Raw genomic sequence first — 20,979 nt, 5'->3', positions numbered from 1 at the left:
GAGGGACACTTCATCACCTACGTTCCCCACGAGCCCCTCTGCCCTTAATTTCCTTTGCCTCGACCCTTCCCTCCACTACCCCTGCCTCTGCTTTGGGCAGGTTATCTGACCATGTGGATTATCTCAAGAATAATTTTCAAGCATCATTACAGCAGGAGAGGGGCAGGTGACATGGAGTGCAAGCTATGTGGGCAAGATGCTGTTAGCTGTCTTTCAGGTTAATCTGTAATGCTTTGAAAGATCACAGCCCAACTTCACTGATGTGGTGGTTTATCTGAAGAATAACCAGGAGTCCAGGCGGGGCTGCTGTTTCTTGTCTTTTGCTCTGTTGTTGGGTAGGCTTCTGAAAGAAACGTTGTATTTTCACAGAGTTAAATGACACAGTAACTGAGAAACATATCTTTATTATTAGAATGTTTATAGTCTAAAAACTTTTATCCGGGGTTACAGTACAATCCAATTTCTTTCTAATTAACCAACCTGGCGTTTGTTCAGTAAGTAACTGTAACTTAGGATTTGAAAAGTTTAGGAACATGCAACTTCTTTTACTCTCTTTTTCTCTTCCTCCCCCAAAAGGACAACTTACAGTCAAGATTTTGGCACAATAAATAATAAAATAAGCATCTCATTTGTGAACTAGCATTTACCTTTGGTGACTAACAGAGCAGATAAGCATTTTAAAATAAAAATATTATTTCAGTGTCAAGTGGATAAAGGAACAGGTGAATATCTTTTACTTTGTTATCTTTCTAAAGTTCACCTTTATAATCTTCAAAAAGAGTCATTTTTTTCAGGTTTGTAAAAGGATGTGGGAAACAATAGAAAAAACTAAAGGATGTTTCTATTTTGTGGCTTGCCTAAGAAAGTTGTCGTAACATACGATCTGACCCAAACCCATGCAACATATTTAACAACTCCTTTTCACCGCACGCGCTGCCTAGCATAAGGCCAAGTATGGCCTTGTGATGTGGTTAAATAAATATTAAAATGTCCATACAACCTAAGTACCTGAATTGGTTTTACACTGTGACTTTCTACTGAAACAGTGCTGAGAAACTTTAAACATACATCTGATTGTTCCATATACACTATTTAAAATAAAAGTGAGGAATAATACTCTTTCTTTACTCTGCTACTTTCTGGGAGCTCTGTACACTGACAAATGTATGACATCTGTAGTTACCCGATCCTAGCTGACTGATCAGTCATCTTCTGCTTTAAAAATATTGCAGCTCAGGTGCTTATTGCAGCAGTAATCATAGTGATACACTGTCTTCTATACTCAGTGCTGCTTACAGTCATAGTTATAAAAAATGAAAAACATTTTTCACAAATCTTTGTACACATACTGTAAAAATCACCTTCCACAAAAACAATTTACATCTGCTACGAGCATTTAAAAAATAAATTACACAGACTTGTCTCACCTATCCTTTCCTTTTCTTGAGAAAACAAATCTCATCAGTAACATTGACAAGATGTTCGTATCTGTAAACATGGCATGAGGATTCACGTTAGGATAAAACTGCACATAAGAAATCATCTTGATATATACTCTGATAAATAAGGATCCTTTTAATTGGCACAAAACCATGTAAACATGTGCATTCCTGTCCTGCAATCATATCTAACTTGCTCTCGTGTTTTTAGTTGAAATTCAGGGATCGCTCAGCCCTGTAGAGATTTTACAGAGATAAAGATGTGAAGAGTTTCAGTTATAATCATAGCTATTTTAGGTCTCCCACGCCTAAAACCAAGCAGAGGCATTGAATGTGGTGCTATGCTGTGTAAAGCGTTGCTTTCGCCTTTCATTTGCTGCGCCACAGCTACAACAACCTGCTGCTGGCACTTGGTACTGAAATTTCTCCTCTGGCTCAATGCGGTGCGTGTTTGTCAGTGCTGCGGTACCAGCTTCTGGTCCCCTCGCTAAATGACACGAGAGGCTCGTACGTATAGCAAAACCATAAAGCGTCTGGAATTTGAAAGGTGTGCTTCAGACACCCAGGCAGCCCAAACGTGTACCAACAGACAAAGTGGCTGCTGCCAGGACCGAGTGGTTTAATACATGTAATAAAATGTGGAAATGTGTCCACTGGGCTTATGGCAGAAAACCCAGAGTAGTAATCTACTGCCGTAAACAGCCTTCAAGCAACTCAAGTAGACCTTTTGTATCTAAGTATGTCTGTGCAGGTAACAGTTAATCATTGATCTTATACCTACCCAAGCTGAAAGACTGAGTATGTAGGTGCCGATTAAATGGATTCTTCTGAAATTTACCAACAGCACAGATGGAAAATAAATTACCAGGCCACATGCTGCCACTAAAAGAATTAAACGTACAGCCACAGTACTGCCCAGCAAGATAACTGCAGTCATTTAAAATAAGCTCTATAAGTAAATAAATAAATAAATAGAAAAAACTCCATGTAAACTAAATAAAATGTCCCTTCTCTTATAGCGCCCAAAGAGGGAATGGCATTACTAAATAATATAAATCTTCCATACTATATATATTTCTGTATATTATATCTGATATGTTTTGGCATGGCCAGATGGATAGGAAAAGGTAGGATGACTAACTTCATTCCATGTTTGTTCTGTTGAAGCCAAGCTCCTGCATTACTAGATATTGCTAACGATTCCTATAGCGGTTTGGCCTTTTTACCCATCTTGGATTTTGCGCTCACTTTCCTGGCAGAGCACACTGGTTCACTCTTCTTTTGTGCTCTCCATATTTCTCTTGAGTAATCAACAGGTTCATAGAAGCATTTCACTGCCTGCAAGCTGGTTTTTTCATCCTTCGCTTTTTTCAACAAGATTCTTCCTTTTTGAAAGGAATGAGGCTTTGCTTCAGGGATGTTATATGAAGCATATTGACTTCCTCGGCTCCTGAAATTAATAATAGTGATTATTAATAGTTATTATTCAATCTTGCAAAGCGAAAGGTCCCCAAAATGTCTCAAACCCATAGATTTTGGAAGACAGATATAGCCTTGTTTTACAGGACCAGGCTGAAAGTTAAAAAGAGAGTTGCAAGATTACATTTCTCAATACTCAAAAGCATCCCTCACTACAAGAACCTCTACATGTGTTACTGGTGGATTTTTCACGCATGCTCATCTACACCTTTATTCAGATAGCATTCTGCTGATCTTGGAGTCCTGACACTTTCTGAGGTCTATATTCTCATAACTTGGTGATCTACAGGGATTGTAAAGATGCACAAGTTCATGGCAACCTTCTGCAAAGAATGAACATCGCATGGTCTTTGGAAGACCACACAGCACCAATAACAAGTAGAAAATGGGTGCAGGAACTGTAGGAACTTCTTGGTGGGATCTGAGTGCTGCCCTGGACAGCGGCCAGGCCCCAGGGAACTGCTGCTACTCATGGCAAATAGCTCAGGAAACTCCAGGCCCTACTTCCATGCTGGCCACCCATCTAGGGAAACTTTAACTTTGCTTTTAGGCTTTGATTTGAAATGGGAGAAGAGCAAAGGGGAATACAGAAATTGGTGGGCAAAAGGGTGCGAAAGCTTAAAGGCCAAAGCAAGCTGAGTTTTTTGTTCTCTCTGCAATGGTTCAGGCTCAGCAGGATTTGCTGAGATTGGTGAGTGCACGTGGAGGGACAGCACGATGCCTGGTGCTGCAAAGGCTGAACCATGCACCCCGCTCTGAAATTTTACGTTGAAACCGCAGTTCCACAGTTTAGCTAAGGAAGATCATTACAGTCCCTTTTAACATAATCTTGAAATATTTTACAGCAGATACATGTAGTGTAACAGCAGCACTATAAAGATAAGGCATCAGCGCACGTCTGCCCAGCTATTGTGACTGAAGCGAAGAACAGATGTGCTGATGTACAAGTCGATCTCTTAAGGGTTCCCGTAGGGCTATTTTCCACAGCTCGTTTTTTTCTGGAAACCATGTATGTGTAGTATTACTTCTCCTGGGAGTTAAACAGTATTGCACACTTGACAAAGCCAGGTTTGGGAAAAGCTGCGGTTGTTCAAAGGCGTACAGTGTGAGCTCTCTCCTGCTCTGTAAAAGACCAGAAGGGTGTCACAAAAGCCTCTGTATTTGTTGGTGGGAGGCAGCGAGGGCCAGATGACAGCACAGGAGCCTTACCTACAGAACAGTTTTACCTGGTCGGCAGCTTTGCCAACCAGACTTCACTATGGGGAAATATGGGGGGGGGAAATGCCATGCAGGTCCAAGCTGGAGCTTGCAGGGTGCTGTGCCATGCTGGCCTGGTGCAGGTCTGGGCTCTGACCACTTGCCAGGATTAGGAAATGACTTGTGTAAATGCACAGCTGTTGGCCACTTGGGTTTATGATCACTTCTCGGGCACTGTTTGTTACAGTCCATTACTTAGTTGTTGTTAAAAGATGTAGTGCTCTGGTTTTCTCAGATGTTGTTATGGTGAAAAAGTTACATCATTCATTCCCAAAGCAGATGCAGACGTTATTGCAGATGATTGCAGGTGATGTTAGTTGTTCCTCTGCTGCACTGAATATGTTATTAAAGCCAGAACAAGGTTGAGGTTAATATGATCAGAGGGGATTGCCTAAAAGCGCTAAACACTTTATTTGAATTTAATGAGTTTACGTGGAGAAGATGGACCTCTGTCCCTAACTCACAGTCAGGGTAAGAAGGTATCTAAGACAGATTAAGATATAGGTCATTGCACATGAAATGCAATGCTGTCAGCTCCAGATTCAATGTTTTTTCATTGAAAGCAGCAGCTCCTCAGTACAAGTGACTATGAGAATCTGAACTTCTACTCAAACATATTCCTAATCTGTTACATTATGGAGAAGGACTGAAATGATGTGACTAAATGAACCCCACTGCCACAGGCACTTAAGAACAATCTTATTCTTGCTGCATTTCACAAACATTAGGTATTTTTCAAGAGAGGTCTCATGATTTCGAGAGACCTATTTCTTGGCTTCTTCACAATGGGAGCCGGCATTTAAAGTTGATTTACGCACAGATGTGCAGGCAAGTCTCAGTGCCTTTGAGAAATGGTTAGTGAGCATCAGCAAAGGTCTGCTGTGCCCTCAGTGGGGCGCTTCCTGAAAGCAGCCAGGAGAAACTGGAGAAAAGGAACTGGAAGCAAGTCGGAGGACTTGGAACAAGAGGTACTGCAAGTGCAGCCACTGATCCCAAACAACGTAAGCCACCAGTGGTCCCAAACCCCGTGAGATTACACTGAATTCTTCTGGATTGGGCAGTAACGCTTCCCAATTTTTTAAACTGGTATATATAATTAAAACCTTAGGTTATATACTTAGCTGAGTTAGAGCTCTTTCAAAAGCTGGTATGGTGAACACAAATGCTGTATTCATTCACAGAACAGAGCAAAATAAACTCTCCTACCCCTCTGAGTATCCTCTCCTTTATCCTCCCTGCTTTGTAGGACAAGTTGGGATATTTTAAATCTGGAAACTCAAAATAAAGGCTACTACTAAATTCTAGTTTTGACAGTGTCTTTTCAAAGGAGAAGTATATCAGTAGTTAAACAGAAACCTCTAAACAATTTCATATATGCCTTTGAACTCCCACTATTTGTCAGCAATTAATGCTTTTTACCAAACTGTGTTACATTTAGACCAAAGACTTGTCAGTGGAAGGACTCATCTCACCAAGTCACTGAATTCAGTGGTTATATTTTAATTCTATTTTTCTTGATTCCAGTCATATTAAGACATCCAGGTTTCATGGCAATGGGAAGAAGACCCAAATTCATGTTTCCACTAAGAAATGTTGCCCTGAGGGAGGATGCACTGCCTGACCATCGCTTGGCCAAGCAGCATGCATGGTGCTCCGAAACAGCTGCTGGGACTTACGACCAAGTCGCAAAGATATGGGAGTCCAGCCCCAATTAGTTCTGCTGCTCCCAGGACAGCTGCTTGAGCAACCTGAGTTGTTGTTAGTGCCCGTGCTTTGTCAGGACACTTGTTTGCTTACACGTGATTTTTAAGTTGACAGTGTTAGTGTCAGTAAGGAAATGACAACTGTCTCTCTCCTACCTACAGAATGTTAAAGACATTTTCAGCTGAAACTTGGCCTGTGTTTGCTGAAGAGATTCAAGTGCTGTAGCTTTTATCGTCAGCAGGAAGGAGTCACTCATTTAACATAAGTTATTCTTTTCTTTTTTTCTTTAACTAATATCTGATTTTAGCTTTGATTTAGCAGAAATCTGGTTTTCCTCTATTACATGACATAAATACAGATCATACTCAGGTACAGAACCTGATTCAAACCCAACCTGATTCAGGCTTCTGGATAAGGTGAAATGCAAAAGCAGAAATGTAAGCATGTCAAGTTAGTATATTTAAGTAAGAGAAAAATAAAAAGATATACATACAGGCATCTGGGTTTCTTATTTAATGAAATGTCTGTAAACTGCAAAGAAAACAGAATCAAGTTGTTAATATTACTATTACGTTATCAAGTAGCTAAAATACAGGGATAAATATAAGCAGTCTTCAAAATCATATTTCCATTCTCATCTGCTCTTAAAACTAGAATAATATTCATGAAAGAACTGGAAAAAACCCCCCACTTTTACAGATTATTACCCCCCAACTTATCAGATCTGCTTTTAAAATTTGTAACATGTGCGTTGTTAGTGGTTGGATTTTTCCCCATTATTTTGATTGTAACTATAATCAAAGTAAATCGCTAAAGAAGTGTGGGCTGAACAGAGAACTTTCACATTACATTAAACAGTATGGATACAATGAGAAGTAATTATTGTGTTCAAGATAATTAATAAGGGACAGTGCATGAATAAGCGGTATTAAATTAACTTTCTCTCAGAGCCTTTAATTTTGCAGTGATACATTTCCTTTACAGAAGTGGCTACGAAACTCCAGCTACAAACCCTTGGCTCTGCCTACAGTAGCACTGAAGGGTGGAGGATGAGAACACAAGTGCTCCTCTCCCTTCCCACCCCAAATCCCGCGACCAGCTCGGGATAGCATAGCCTCAGTGTCAGCATAACTTTGCACGACTTCATGTTTTACAACAGTTTGGTTCACAGCATGGAAACACTTTGTTTGGTGCCTCTTTTAGTGAGGGTCAGGAAAGGAGGTGTTTAATGCCAGCTCAGCATTAAGTCGTTTGGGTACTAAATCGGTTCTTTGTACTGATCTCCCATCAGTGTGACTAGACTGAGCCTTTGAATATCATTTAATAAAGTCACTGAGCCAAGCAAGTCAGATCTGGCATCCAAAAATGATTATGTTCTTGTAAATGTTCCCTCTGTCCCTGGTATTGTCCACACTGTGCAGATGGATTTTTGCCCAGCTTAACTTTGCTTGGATGCCCATCCAACTGTCTTGGATGGAGTCTGGAGCCATCTCATGGCGTGCTTTTCTGTAATTACCTCCTGATGGTCAGGCTGGTCAATATCTGGATGGATGACTTTAGAGGAATGCTGAAGTCACTGAGAAAGCAGGGCAGCTGCCTCAAAAATTAGTGCCTTCCCCAAGGGACACTGCTGAGCCAAGGATCCCAGTAAACATATCAAGAGCAGGGGAGATGATTTAACACTGAGGCCCATCTTTATAGTCCCCCTCAGTGTTCTCACAGACACTTTGAGATGTCCTGTGCTAGATTTCAGCACATCTACATTTATTCAAGTCTTGCTTAAAGTTCTTTGTCTTCCAAGTGGCTACAGGAACTGTTGCTCTCCACCGTTACACCATTTCATACCTGCTCCGTGCTGTGCGTGATCAAATGCCTTTCCTCTCACCTCCCAGGATGAGCAGTTAACTCAGCATAGGCAGGATGGGCTACTCATTTAACTTGAAATGTTCTTTGGAAGTCATGTGGCTAAAACTTGCCATATAAATGTAATGCATTGTAGGGAAAATACTGAGTTTAAGTATTAATAATGAGGAGTTTTAAAGAAATCCTGTATTTTAACAATGTTCAGGCAGCTCTGGTTTCTAACCATTCACCATTTCTACGAGTCCCGTGATAGGTAACTACAGAAAGCAACCTGACTTGCCAGCAGTCTGCCATGTTCTCTGTAGGGATCCACATCTTTCCTGAAAGTCTTTAGAGATGTCCAAAAAAATGCCAAGTCACTCCGTGACATAAAGGAAAGTGTTCCTTGCAAAGGTAACAGCAGCATTAGCCAAAGCTGGGGGAAAAAAGTTAAATATTGGCAAGTATTTCATTATACTCTGCTCTCCCTTTCCCATCTTTGGCTACTGCTGCTCTTACACGCTGTGCTCCTTTCACTCGTGTGAAGTGGCAGTTTAAAACATGAATAAAACAAGCCTGAAGAAACATTTTACGAATCCAAATCTGTCTGAAGTAGCAATTAGCCTGTCCCACTGAGCCATCCATATTCAAACTCCAGTATTTTCCCTCCAGTGGTGGGTGACAATGAAGGAAAGGACTTACCACATGCTCGCTGACCTCAGTGTGGTTGCACACCATCTGCTGATTTTGGTAATATTCTAGCTGCCTTTCTGCCAGATCCACCCGCTGCAACAGGTTCTCAATGAAGTGCTGGAGCCTGGCTTTTCCCCGCACTTCTTTTTCTGCCGCTTCTTCCAGAAAGTGGTTGAAAGTAACAACTTCTCTGCAAGACACAAACATTGCAAAGAGGCCACACTTAAATAATGAAAAGAGCTCTGGTCTCACTGCTGTCAAAAAATTACTGACGCTTCTCCTGTTTTTCATGGCAATAGCCCATAGCGGCTATTTACTGTCCTTCACCTCTATTCAAAGATTTAAACTTTTTTGTGAATACAGTGAAGATCCGGAACCTTGAATGCTGAATTTAAATCCATGGGCAGTGGGTTTGGGGTTTTTTGTCACATTATTAGGTCTCTTGGAAATAGCCCTTAGTGGTCCACAGGGCAGAAATGTAATTAAGCATCACCTCTCTAGGTACCTGGAGATAGCTACAGCCACCTTATCTTTTTTTTTTTTTTTTTTTTTTACTTACCCATGTGAATATCAGCCCTGGAACATGAAGAGAAGTGGATGAACCCCCAAAATTAATCTTCCCACTTCATCATAATCTCACAATGGTAGTTTAATGTGGCTCCTAATTTAAAAGAGCTACTGAGGCTGTAAGACTTGATTTTGGCTGCAGTCCTGCAAGTACATCAAAGTGCAGTGTTATCATCTGGAGCTAGTGGGAGCATGGGAGATTAACAGATAATCTGCAGATTACAGACCACAGAGTATGTGTGTGGGAAGAGCAAGTTTTAGGTCAGGAGTTTAGAAATGTTTCTTGTCTGGTAACACGGTTGGAAGAAACAGATAGGGCTGAGTGTGAAAAGTCCCAGCTCTGTACTGAGACATAGCTTGTTTTAAGTGCTCAGCATACTAACAGTTTACTATCAGTTATCAGGCCACCACTTGGACCTCTGATATCAGGAGTTTCTGGGTGGGAGAAGTTTGGTTACAGAAGGAAACATGTATTACAAAAAATGGCAAATCTGAGCATGTAGGACTTCCCCAGTTAATAAAACACCTGGATGAACAGTTCTTGCTCTGCCAGTGAAACCTGGTTAATTTTTGCTTTGTATGAAACGGAAAGGGTGGGAGTTGGGGAACCAGTGCTTGCCAAATGAATTGGTAGAAATACATCACCTGAGGAAGAAGTGTTTTAAGCAGAAACTAGGAAACAGTTTGTAGCAAGCAGTAAGACCCTTTCAACACTTAAGCTTGTTTACAACAAATGCAAAGTTTCTCTACATTTCATTGTTTTAACTCATTAGAGTTGTAGATAATTGGTTTAACGCAGTATAGTTGTTTTAACGGTGAGCTGGTTTGCACTAAGAAGAGTTGGGCACAAGTGGTCAGCTATGGAAATTTGCCATCTAGGATTTAGGCTGGGTCTGCCTGCTTTAAAACCACAGCAGATCACAGCAAGAGGCTGTCTGCACAGTTGATCTAATGGTAGGAATGAGGTGAAAACAAGTACGTATTGTTTGGACAAAGAACATCAATGAATATTAGTTTATATTAACTTACCCACAAAATCTGGCTTAAGAAAGAGAGGTACCTTGTTTGTTAAGCTCAGCTAATCCATTCACTTTCAAAGCTCTGTGCAGTTTCTGTGATTATTAGCTTGCCAAGAGCGACTCTGTAGTAGAAAGTCTGAAGAATGCTTAGGAAGAAGCCAATCTGAACTCATTAAGGACAATTCTAGGGCTTTACTCCCACCTCACTTACAGCATGGTAACTTCGTGGATTTCATGATGCCACTCTAGACTTGTGTTAGCGTAGGAGCAACCCGAAGCCCTTGGCACTCCGGTGGGCCCCTCTTTTACAGTGGACAGGAAGCTCCAAAGGACAGAAACTCAGCAGGTTGTCTCCAAATCCCTTACCCTTTGGGTAAGGAAGGAGAACTGTGCGTGGCCTGCCAGGCTGCTGGCCCTTCTGCATGAAGGCTGGGGCAGAGTGGGGAGCTGCCAGCCTGGGACACCACGAGGATGTACCTCCCAGGGCCACTGTCGGCTTGTGCATTTTGCTGCAACGGGAGGCCACAAGCATCAAGGACTTGGCATTTGTTTTTAAAAGGGTGACAGTTTAATGAATGCTAACATTTTAAATTGTGTCAGCAAAGGTAATTCAAAAGCATTCATTAATCGCCTGCTCCACGGCATGAATGAATCACCCACAAATTTTTCTTTCCTACAGATACCTCCTTAGTGAGCTAAGCTATAGCAGGGGCAGGGGGAAGCAGTGTTTTTTCTGGAAGACTCAGATCACTATCAGGAGGAGAACAGACATATAGAGTCAATAAATTCCCTATTACTTTCCTTGCTTTCTAGACTACTCAAGATAACTTGGCATCCTACATGCCATTATTTATAGGACTGTTATTAGCAGCAGTAGTAGCATTTCCATAATTTATCTGTTTAGCTGCCTCTGTACAGCCCATGAACCTGCCTTCAATAACTTTTATCTAAAAATTTTCCTTTGGGCTGAAATGGTACTCACACTCTGTAAATTCCCTTGATAAAGTCAGGAGCCAGAATATACCCAGTCCTGATAAGCAGCACTTCTGTTAGTTCAGCTACTTCTTTTGTTTCCACTTCATTCTCATCTCTCAGAAGAACAACATCAAGCCCTGAGGAGTGACTGCTAACAAGTCCCTCCACTTGCTGCAACACCTCTTCCTCAGAGAGCTCGCTCCACGCCATGGCTATGCCTTGCTTACCTGAAAGGGAGCTCCCAGAAGAATTTTTACCCTCCTCCTACCATGAACACAGGGAAGTTGTTCAAAGAACTTGTGTAGATTCCTGCAGCCACTGTTTATCTGCTTAATTGCTTTTTTTGTCTCTTGTAGTTTGCCTAGACTTTTTCTTTGCCATACTGATGACCCTCTCCCTTCAATTCTGTTTCTAGATACCTATGATGATTTTTAGCTTATGTTCTTTATTTTACTTTCAATTTATTTCTCCAGGCCTCTGCCAATTTTGGGGTGATTATGTGATACGATCTCTATCTTTTACTCTCTGCTTTTATGCTTGTGGAAAGACAGATGTTCACAGAGGTCAAATGCTGTTCCTCATGAAGTCAGGGGGAAGCTGGGCTCGTGAATATTGTGGGGCCCACTTGGTAGAGGCATAAACCAGAGCACAGCAGCACGGGCCTGCTGGGCTCTCTGTCTTGACAGAACAGCCTTGTCAGCAGCACTCACCTTCAAACAGGAATAATTTGTTAAAGCCTGGCTCATACCTGAAGTGTTGCCCTTTCTAATTAGAGGTCTCTGCTACCCTGCACCAGCTATCCTACATCTGGAGCACTGCTGCTATATTAAGAAAAGGTTATGTAGAGTTATTAACTCCCCTTGAACTCCTCTGCTCTCAGCATCATCTCTTTCTCACTCTGCTCCTCCGTTTGCTCTCTGCCTGTCAGCCTCCTGCCGCTTTTCATTCAGCTGCACCCTGGCACTCACTGTAGCACCGTAAGCTCTAGATCCTACCACTAAATATTCTGAGGAGAGTCGATGATGATCAGTGCAGCTTAAATCTCTGTAATGGATAGCAGAGTGATCTCATCTGTTTGCTCAAAGTTTACTAATATTAAGGTATGTTGTATAGCAAAGCATTTTGTCAAAAGTCTGTGACTGGGCAGCAGGCAGAAAGGTGAGGTTCTTGCTTTGTCGTGGGTGCTCTCATCAGACAAAACCTTTCAGGAGGAGGGATCGCTGCTGCTGCCCGGAGAGCAGAGGGCACATCGAACTGCCAGCAGCTTGTGGTGACAGAGTGAGGCGAGCGAGAGAGAAAGACAAAGCAGACAAGGGGGCTGCAATCCAGGAGGTGTCTAAGAGGAGCAGGAGGTGCCTGTACTGCCGGACTGCTGGAGAAGAGCTCTTCCCAGAGCCAGAGGAGTTGGGGTGAATTTATTGCAGTGCAGCAGGCAACCCAGAGGTTCTCAGCTGAAAAAAACAAGTGCAGAGGGAAGGACTCACTGTAGGCAAGAAAGACTTGCTGCAAAGCTTTTATTTTAAGCTGACTCTGCCAGGGAGTTAATTTGTTATAGTTAACCAGACTTAACTAGTTTGGCATTTTGCATTCCAACTGCAGCCTAGCTGCCCTCACAGAAAAACTGCAGCTAGCCTGCCTCGTAACTTTTCCTGAAACCTTTATGGAGGCTATTGTCACAAAACAGCACGAGCTGTGGTAAATAAAGTTATGAATCACAGCCTGACTAGGTGACATTTATTCTTCTGCCTTTACCACTGGATTATACAGTGCTCCTTGCAGGACTAGTGAGCTGCAGTTCTTGTTTACTGGAGCAGTTGCTGGCACGTGGACCCTGCAGATACCATTAGTATTTGTACGGCTTTCAGCAGTTAAGCACGTGATACGCAGAGTAGATGCAGAGCTTGGGACAGCTCCAGCTCCTTAACAACTGACAAGAAGGGCTAATGCTTTCTCACATTGCGACCAAGCCCTCCAACAGATGCATGCTACTAGTTCCAGGACTATTTACAGCAACTTCAACACCTGCAACTACTCTGTAGGTGGAGACAAGCATGAGGCTCTATGCAGATTCTGCACCCAAGTATCAAATCTCTTTAAAGAACTGCATTGGGAATAACTACCTAAAATCAACAGAAAGCCAAACACTTATTTTATTTTACCTCAAGATGGGAAATTTCCTACTACAGTAAGTAGTAAAGTGGTTTACTTGTGAAAATTTCACAAGTGATTTACTTGTGAAAATATTTAAAATATGTACATTCATTAAGTATTAACGCCACTGACCTCATCCATCATCCCGCTGGTGTAATTGCCTGAAGGCTGCTATCTGTTATTCATTAGGTTGTGGTTTCACATTCCCACACCACTATCAGCACATTCGATTGAAGAGGTTCACACCTCCTCCCCTCAGAAAGTTATTGTCCTACCAGTTGTACCCATTCAGTGGGCTGTGCTCTAGATCTGAGCCCTGAACTTACTGGGGGGTGACACTGTGAAGGTTAAAATGCTTTATTTCACAGAGCTGTTCTGTGGGATAGTCATGCTACACTTGAACCAATGCAGCTGGGGAGGAGTAATCGCTCGAGTGGGAAGATGAAACGAAACAGGGAAGAGGGAGTGGGACCACCTGAAACGGAGAGTGGAAGAACACTGTGTAGTTGTGGTCATATTCTACTTAGTGCAAAACAAAACCTGTGGTGTTGTACAACGGAAATTTGTATTTTAAGGAAAGCTGTTGTTTTAAGGCATAAATTGCAGTGATCTCTAAGAGCCAACTCTTAATCCCATTGTTGAGATGTCACTTGCACAGACAGTTCCATTAATTGCAAATTTAAAGTGAAGCCACTGGCAAGAAAAACTACTCCCCACCATGGCTATTCTGAAATAGCTCTTGGATTCTGGGCTATGCCAGAGCAGAAGGATGACCAGTCAGTCTCAAAACAAATGCACTAGACTGGTTAAAGAAATTACCATCAGAGATGTGGCAACCTACTACATTGATGCTCCTACCCTATAATGAGGAGAGAAAGTGAAATTGTTTAAGTCACCATTGAAGGTAGCTTTCAGTTGAGGACCATAACTTCAAATGCTTATCCTGTTCAGACTTACTGAAAATCAAGCTTCACCAGTTTCATTTTCTTACATAACTTCCAGAAACAAACCCCTCTCTGTCCTCTAGAAGTTAAGTTCATAGCTGGTTTTAGTTTCAATGATTTTCCTGATACCATATTCAACTCCCTTTGGACAGGCTTCTGTGCTATCGTTAACATCACAGTACTCACTCTGAGTTGCATTCTCCATCAAACATAGAATAATCCCTTTCAGGGTACATTTTCTAATTAAACCATTCCTTTGCTCAGCAGCTCCGCTGAAAGCTTGACCCTGTATCATCATTCGTCAAAACTGTCCAGGGCCCAACTGAGGCAGGTTGGGGAACTGGGATCTGTCTTTGGTAGCTGTGCCTGCTTCTCTAGAACATCCAGTTTTTTTGTTTTCTTTCTCCTCCTCCCAAAACCCAAAATCTTTGGACTTTCTAATATGAGAATAAGTGACACAAGAGTGACTGCTGTAAGACTTTGCTTTGAATAGTACTACTACAACTATGAATTAGTATAGTTAGCACGGTACCTCCACCTGTCACACCCCTCAACACAGTTCATCTCCACGAGGGCATCACACTGGTACAATAGTACATACAGCCATTTTTTGTAAAGGAACAGAAATAAAATGTAACTAAAAAGATATCTTTACTTTATTGCTGCCTTTGTTGGACTGCTATAGGCTTTATTTAAAACAAACAAAAAATAATTAACTGACAATAAATAACCTTACTGACTCTACAAACTCTTCAGATGGGCAGCCCTGTGCCTGCTGGTGGCTTAAACCAACACTCCTCCCTCTCATCAGAATGAGAGGTCAACAGTAAAACCTCATAATGCTGTCATTTGAAATTAGTGCTTTGATTAGCAACAACAGTGTAACTCTGAGAATAATTTACTCCCTGTAGAGTTATGAAGTTTACAGACTTGCTGCTTGCTTTGGAGAACACATCAGAGAAACCAGCTTCTGACAATGTGGGCACTTGGCAGACCACAGTTTTAATGTGTATATCTCACGCACTTGGTCCAGGCAAAGGCTCAGGATATACAGGCTTTCACAGGTAGAACAGAGAGGCAGAAATGAAATTTCATCAATTCAAAGTGACCTCCAGTCTGCTGCCTCTGCTGAGGACAGCCAGAGTCACAGCAGCATGGTGTCTGCCATCACTAGGCTGGGCACAAAGGAAAGATGTGAGGCCTAGAAGAGCTCCACCTCCTTATTCAGGAAACCCAGATCTTTACACAAAGAATTTAGATCTCTCCTCCCTAAGCCTACTTGGGGCTTCCTAACCAAATTATGCTTGCTAACGCACATTTCTCCTTTCCCTTAGCTTTCCCAAAGTGCAATTCTACTGTTATTTTCTGTCAACTTCTTGTATACCCTTCCAAAAAAGGAAGTTTATGAAATCCCAACTTTATTTTATTTTTTTTTTTCCTTTCTTCGTAGCCAACTTATATGTCGGGAGTAATGATTACACCTGCAAATAACACTCTCTTCCACCTTCCATATCTGGTGAATTCTTCCATTCTTACATGCAGAACCAGGTCTAGCCTAACAGCCCAGACAGGCCCCTGGGCTATCTGGGCACATTTTATAAAGATGAAGTCTTTCTTCGAGCAACCTGATCTGGTTGGAGATGTCCCTGCTCCTTGCAGGGGGGTTGGATTAGATGATCTTTAAAGAAAGGTCCCTTCCAACCCAAACTATTCTATGATTATAAAATATACAGGATTGTTAAATTCAGTATTATGGAGTAATTTGATCACTGATAGTATCGTATATGAATGGACAGCCACTAACAGAGTAGGTGGACACAGAGGAATACTCAAATATGGGCCCAGTATAAACATCTGTAACCTCTTTATCAGAACATTGTTATTTTTCAAGAGTTACTTGAAGGGATCCCCATAACAGTTTTCAGCTTCTTCTCTAGAAGAGCCTCCAAATAAGAGTTTTTGTGACCTTATCTAAGATTTGGACTAGAATTTTTTTCTTCTTTTGGATAGTTCTGTGGTGGTGTTCCCCCCTGCCCCCCCCCCCCCCCCCGACTGTTCTAGAGTAGCCACACCTCCGTCTCTTTGAGATCTAGAAGAGCATATTGATTGTAAACACTTTCTTGCCTTCATATGCACCATTTTCCATGATCTGTGATGGTAGGGACAACCATTCAGCAACCAAGGGAAGACTGGTTTCCTTTACTTCCTTACAAAAAAGACAAGGAGGTATTTCAGGGAAGAAGGTGTTTTCTTCTTCCTCCTACAGAGAGCAGCAAATTTTCAGCTACAGTGGCTCGATATCAACGCTAGTTTTGGGGAAAAGTTATCCATATTCATGAGATTGCTGATGAAAAAAAAAATCCAAAGAAACTGATGAAAGCATTTATTTCTGAAGGTCAGCAAGTATCGAAGCAGTCCCCAAGGGCTGCCTTTGACTTTCCACAATCTGCAGTGAGAACTCCTGCTTCTGCAATTTCCATTAAGCAGTTTTGTTTGGCTTTCTAATCATCTGGACTTCTTCCAGAAATCAAAGCCAAAGTTGAGATCCTCCTTTTTTTTAAGGAGAAGGTCTCTTCAGCACACCAAATAAGAAAGTTTTTTAACATACAAAGGAATGAATATGTAGACAGGTCTTACACTTTACCAACAGTCCATGAGAAAACCAGACAAGTGACACTGTTGTTACCAGAGCTGTGAACATCCTTTCTTCTCCCATCCAGTGCCTTCCAGCTACTGGTGCAAAGCTAAGTGTCCCAGACATTTTTAGAGGTTCAGATCTGAAAAGCTGCCCTTGTAAGTACTAGTCTTGCTTTTACAAAGCAGTATTTGTATCTACTTTCCTTCTCAATTTTCTAATTATGCAATGATCTTTTAATTGAGAAGCCACACAGTGCATTTTTCTATGGCACTATCCCTTATCCTCCTCCAAGATGAGAAATGCAGGAACCGTCTGAACAAGGAAAAAAAAAACCAAAAAACAAACAAACCACAACAGATTTCCCTAAGTGAACTCTACCTATTTCTACACCTTGCCTACCCTCCCAGCCTCCTCAGAGTACCTTCATAGTGACTTCTAAGAGGTAATACTACAGGGCTAGGCATGGGCATGTGCAAGAATATACTACTACTCCCCTCTTTCCCTCTCCATGCTCTGGAGCTGCTATTCTTTCATCCTACCCACTAGCAAGCATTAGGCTCATTCACCTTTAGAAATTAACACACCACTGTGTAATATTCATTGCTATTGATGCTTTTGCTTCCAAGTTTTTTATCTTCTTTATTTAAAGCTGAAGCAATCTAGCTATAATCCTAGATGAGCAATTCCCTGGCTACTCAGGTGAAGTCTCTTGTGCAACTGCCTCTTTGGGTTAGTGTTTCTTATGAGTAAAATAACCTTCAGCCCCCCCCCCGCCGTAATACCAACTTAGGAGCTGCCTCCTCATCTGCTTGTGCATTCACCCTCCTCCTTTAGAGATGGCTAGAATTATAACAGCATCCTGAGCTCCTGCCCCTTTCCCAAGCCTGGCAATGTCCTAGTGTGAAGGACAGCCTTTCCCCCACTTCTCCTCTCATTCTGTGTTCAGTCTTTTCTGGCGTCAGAACCACAGCCTGCCACTGCTGCTAGCAAGCAGTATGACAAAGGGGCAAGCAGTCTCTTCCTCGTGCCTTTTCCTAATATAATTAAAAATCACAACTTTTGCTGCCTTGCTTTTTTTTCCCACAGATCAGTGTCCTTTGCTGTACTCCCCATATCAGACCCATTCTTTCTACCCAGGTAACCCTATTCCCCCTTTCCTCTTTTCCCACGAGCTCTTTTCTTCTCCTGCAGCACTGCAGAACTCTGGTTTTGCTCCACTGAATATTTTCTGCTTTCTTGTGACAGTCATCTTTTCCTGTGGATCCCAAGCCTTGAATTTTAGAAAGATGTTCTGTGTTTAGTTTGGGGTAAGGTTTATACCCCTTAACTTTAGATATCTGAAGCTCAGCATCTAGCCTAAAATGGCTGCTTACCTGAGGTCCCCCTCTGGTCTGCAGAGGGAGGAAGGACCTCCACAGAGCAACCCCTCTCCCTCTAAGATACTTTTATGGAACAAGTAGGATGAATCACGCTGTGAAAGGGCCCATAAGGGGAGCCTGGCTAGATGGGAATACCAAAACTGCTTCAAAGTGTAAGTTTTCTTCATGGCTTCCTTCCAGCACACTTTTAAATCTGTCTCAGTTCCACTATTACCTTTAGCTTCATCTTGAGTCCTTCAATTTTCTCTTCCATGAGGATCATCTGATATTTCAAAATCAGAGGTTCTGTTGAATATCCCTTCAAGGAAGACACAACCCCCAGAGGCTCAAATCCCAACACCTTTGCTGTCCCCACTCCTGGGAAATCTATAGCACTGCTTCAAGATAGATGACTCCTACTGATACAGGAGCCATCACCATCTTTTCTTTCTAGTCCTTAGACTACAGGAAGGAACGATGAAAGCCCTCCAAACTTCCTACACTGAACTCCTACACCACCTTCCTTATTTCTTTTAAGAGCAGCGTCATGGCAACTAGCACTTCTCATCTTCCCTTTGTAAGCTGATGAACTGGTTTAGAGGCACTCCATTACCAAGGCTCTTTATTTGCATTCCTCTAAAATAAGTTGTGTTGCTCCGAGAAGCTCGAAAGGTTTCAGCAAGTGCTGAATCAACTAAGTAGTTCATGTATAAATAATATATCAGGTATCACTACATTTTTAATGGCTGTATCACAAAGATATTTTTAGATTTAGGTTAGTCAGAACGACTCTGGCATCTGCTTCCCGTTCCCATATAAGCAATTCCAGTTTCACAGTTCTGCGTCCATCTAAAACACCTACTCGGACATACCCTTTTCAGCATTGTCTCCAGCACAGCTTTGCTGCTGCAGGGGAGACCGTCCCGCTCTGCGGGCAGCCCGCTGACCGTCGTGGGGGGATTTCAGGGAAAGGGTGCTATTTGGTATTCTTGCATACTTCTCCCAGCAGCTACCCACCCATCTCTTCTTAAAAAGCTAACGGATTAGAGGTGTCAGCATAGATCAGATTACATGCTGATGATAGCTTCTACTTGACCCTAGCCCCATGAAACCGAGGACACAACACAGGCATTAGAGAATGGGAAAGTTAGTCACTGGGGAGTCAGGCATGACAGCCACCTGCTTAGGGAGCTGTTCCCTGCCTTGCCAGGGACACAGTCACACGGACTACATCTCCAGAAATGCAGTGATCAGAAGCTGGCAATCAAAGCAGGCTGTTTTATAACCAGGAAGCAACCGAACCGTCCCCCCTCTGCTCCCCCAAAAGGCTTTCACTCGCACAGGTGCTGGCCAGCCTGCGCAAAGCCATCAGCTCTTGCTTCCCCGCTTACTCCTCTTTCCGGTGAAGCTCCTCCTCGGACTCTGTGAGGCGCTGCTTCAAGGCTGCGATCATCTCCACCGCCACGTCCACCTGCCTGCTCAAGGCCCGCTCCCGTCGCTGCACCTCCTCCTTCTTCTGGGACAGCTGCACGAAGGCCGCCCGCACCTCCAGCAGCTCCGCTGTCTTCTGGGCCAGCTCTTTGGTAAGCTTGTCGATTCGTTTCTCGATAGTTTTGTCCACAGCCTCTACCATCCTGTTAAACTTTTCTCTGACGTGTGCCTCGAAGGAGGCTTTGGAGTCAGTGGCCGGGAGGCCGGCTTTAGAAATCTGCTTGCTGGGAGACTCAGCCGACACATAGTTTGCAACGTAGGAGACGGGCCGTTCGGCTTCCAACTCCAGCGGCTGCCCGCGCTTTGCTCTTTCGCAGGAGGCATCACAGAAATTCAGGTAGGACCCTTTTTGCTGCACGGCCTCAGCAGGGCTCCCCAGGCCACCCTGGGCAGCGGGCTCCGGCGGGGAGATGAGCTCGGCGTCTTTCAGGGGTGAGAACAGGCTGCTCTTGCTGAGGAGGCTTCTCTCCTCGTAGGGGTGGCTGTACTCCAGGTGCGCCCGGAGGGAGGAGAGGCTCCGGAACCGGCTGCGGTCGCCGCATCGCGGGCAGCGGAAGGGGAGGCAGACGCTGACGCTGCCGAGCGGCTCGGGCCAGGGGTGCCTGCCTTCATCCCGGGCGGTCTGTTGCATTCCTCGCCGGGCCCTGGAGTGGGAGAAAAGAGCCCGCGTTCACGCCCGCCCGGGGCCGGGGCGGCCCGGCAGGCCCGCCGGGAAACTTGGGGAAACTTTCTCGGTGATTTCTCAGGGGTGCGGGGCCATCTCCGCCCGGGGAGGCACCCGCCCGGCACGGCCAGCCGCAGGGCCCCGGCGACGCGACGCAGCTCCGCTCCGCTCCCTTCGGCCGCCGCCCGGGCCTTTGCCGGAGCGGAGCGGGGCCGGGCCCCGGCTGGGCGCGAGCCTCCGCCGGCCGCAAGGTCGCCGCACTCACCCGACTTGTTGCTCGCGGCGGTGCCGGTGGCGGTGCGGCGGCGGGGGAGCCGTTTTCAGCAGAGCCGTAAATCAGGCCGAGCGCGGCGCCGCCGCCACCGCGCTCTGGCCGCCGCCGCGGGGCGGGGCCGGGGCGGGGAGCGGGCGGAGTGACGGCGGGGGCTGCGGGATGGTGCGGGCCGCGGGAGCGGCGCGTGAGGCACGGGGGCCGAGCCAAACCGAACTGGGCTCAGGCGGGGCCGTCTCCTGGCCCCCCGCTTGCCTTGGGCACTTGGAGGGGGCATTTGTGGGGTTTTGCGGGGGTGCTGTTGCGGCCGCGGGAACGCAGTGAGCCGTGTGGGGAGATGCTGAACGATGAGGCAATTAAAATTGTTTAAGCAGCAAGACAAGAGCGACGCCTCCAAATCCGTATAACCCAGCCTTAGCTTTCTGGGAATATCACTGTGTGTGGTTTGTTTTTTTTTAAACTGTATTTAGCAGCCAGAAATATATAT

General features: G+C 44.0%; 1 protein-coding gene across 1 annotated transcript; it reads right to left on the bottom strand.

Moving 5' to 3' along the window:
- Window positions 1–388: 388 nt before the first annotated feature.
- ZNF365 (zinc finger protein 365) lies at window positions 389–20,579 on the bottom strand. The gene is made up of 5 exons (XM_086752736.1): window positions 20,487–20,579; window positions 19,458–20,201; window positions 8,424–8,604; window positions 6,373–6,410; window positions 389–2,889 (listed from the first exon to the last, which is right to left on the bottom strand). The coding sequence occupies exons 2-5, from the start codon at window positions 20,186–20,188 to the stop codon at window positions 2,643–2,645; spliced, it is 1,197 nt and encodes a 398-aa protein (XP_086608862.1). The 5' UTR covers window positions 20,189–20,201; window positions 20,487–20,579; the 3' UTR covers window positions 389–2,642.
- Window positions 20,580–20,979: the final 400 nt, after the last annotated feature.

This window comes from Chlamydotis macqueenii, chromosome 7 (genome assembly GCF_036417535.1).
Source record: "Chlamydotis macqueenii isolate bChlMac1 chromosome 7, bChlMac1.mat, whole genome shotgun sequence".
In the NCBI taxonomy this organism is placed as follows: Eukaryota; Metazoa; Chordata; class Aves; order Otidiformes; family Otididae; genus Chlamydotis; species Chlamydotis macqueenii.
Note: the sequence above shows the minus strand (reverse complement) of the source record. Positions and strands in the feature narration are given on the sequence as shown.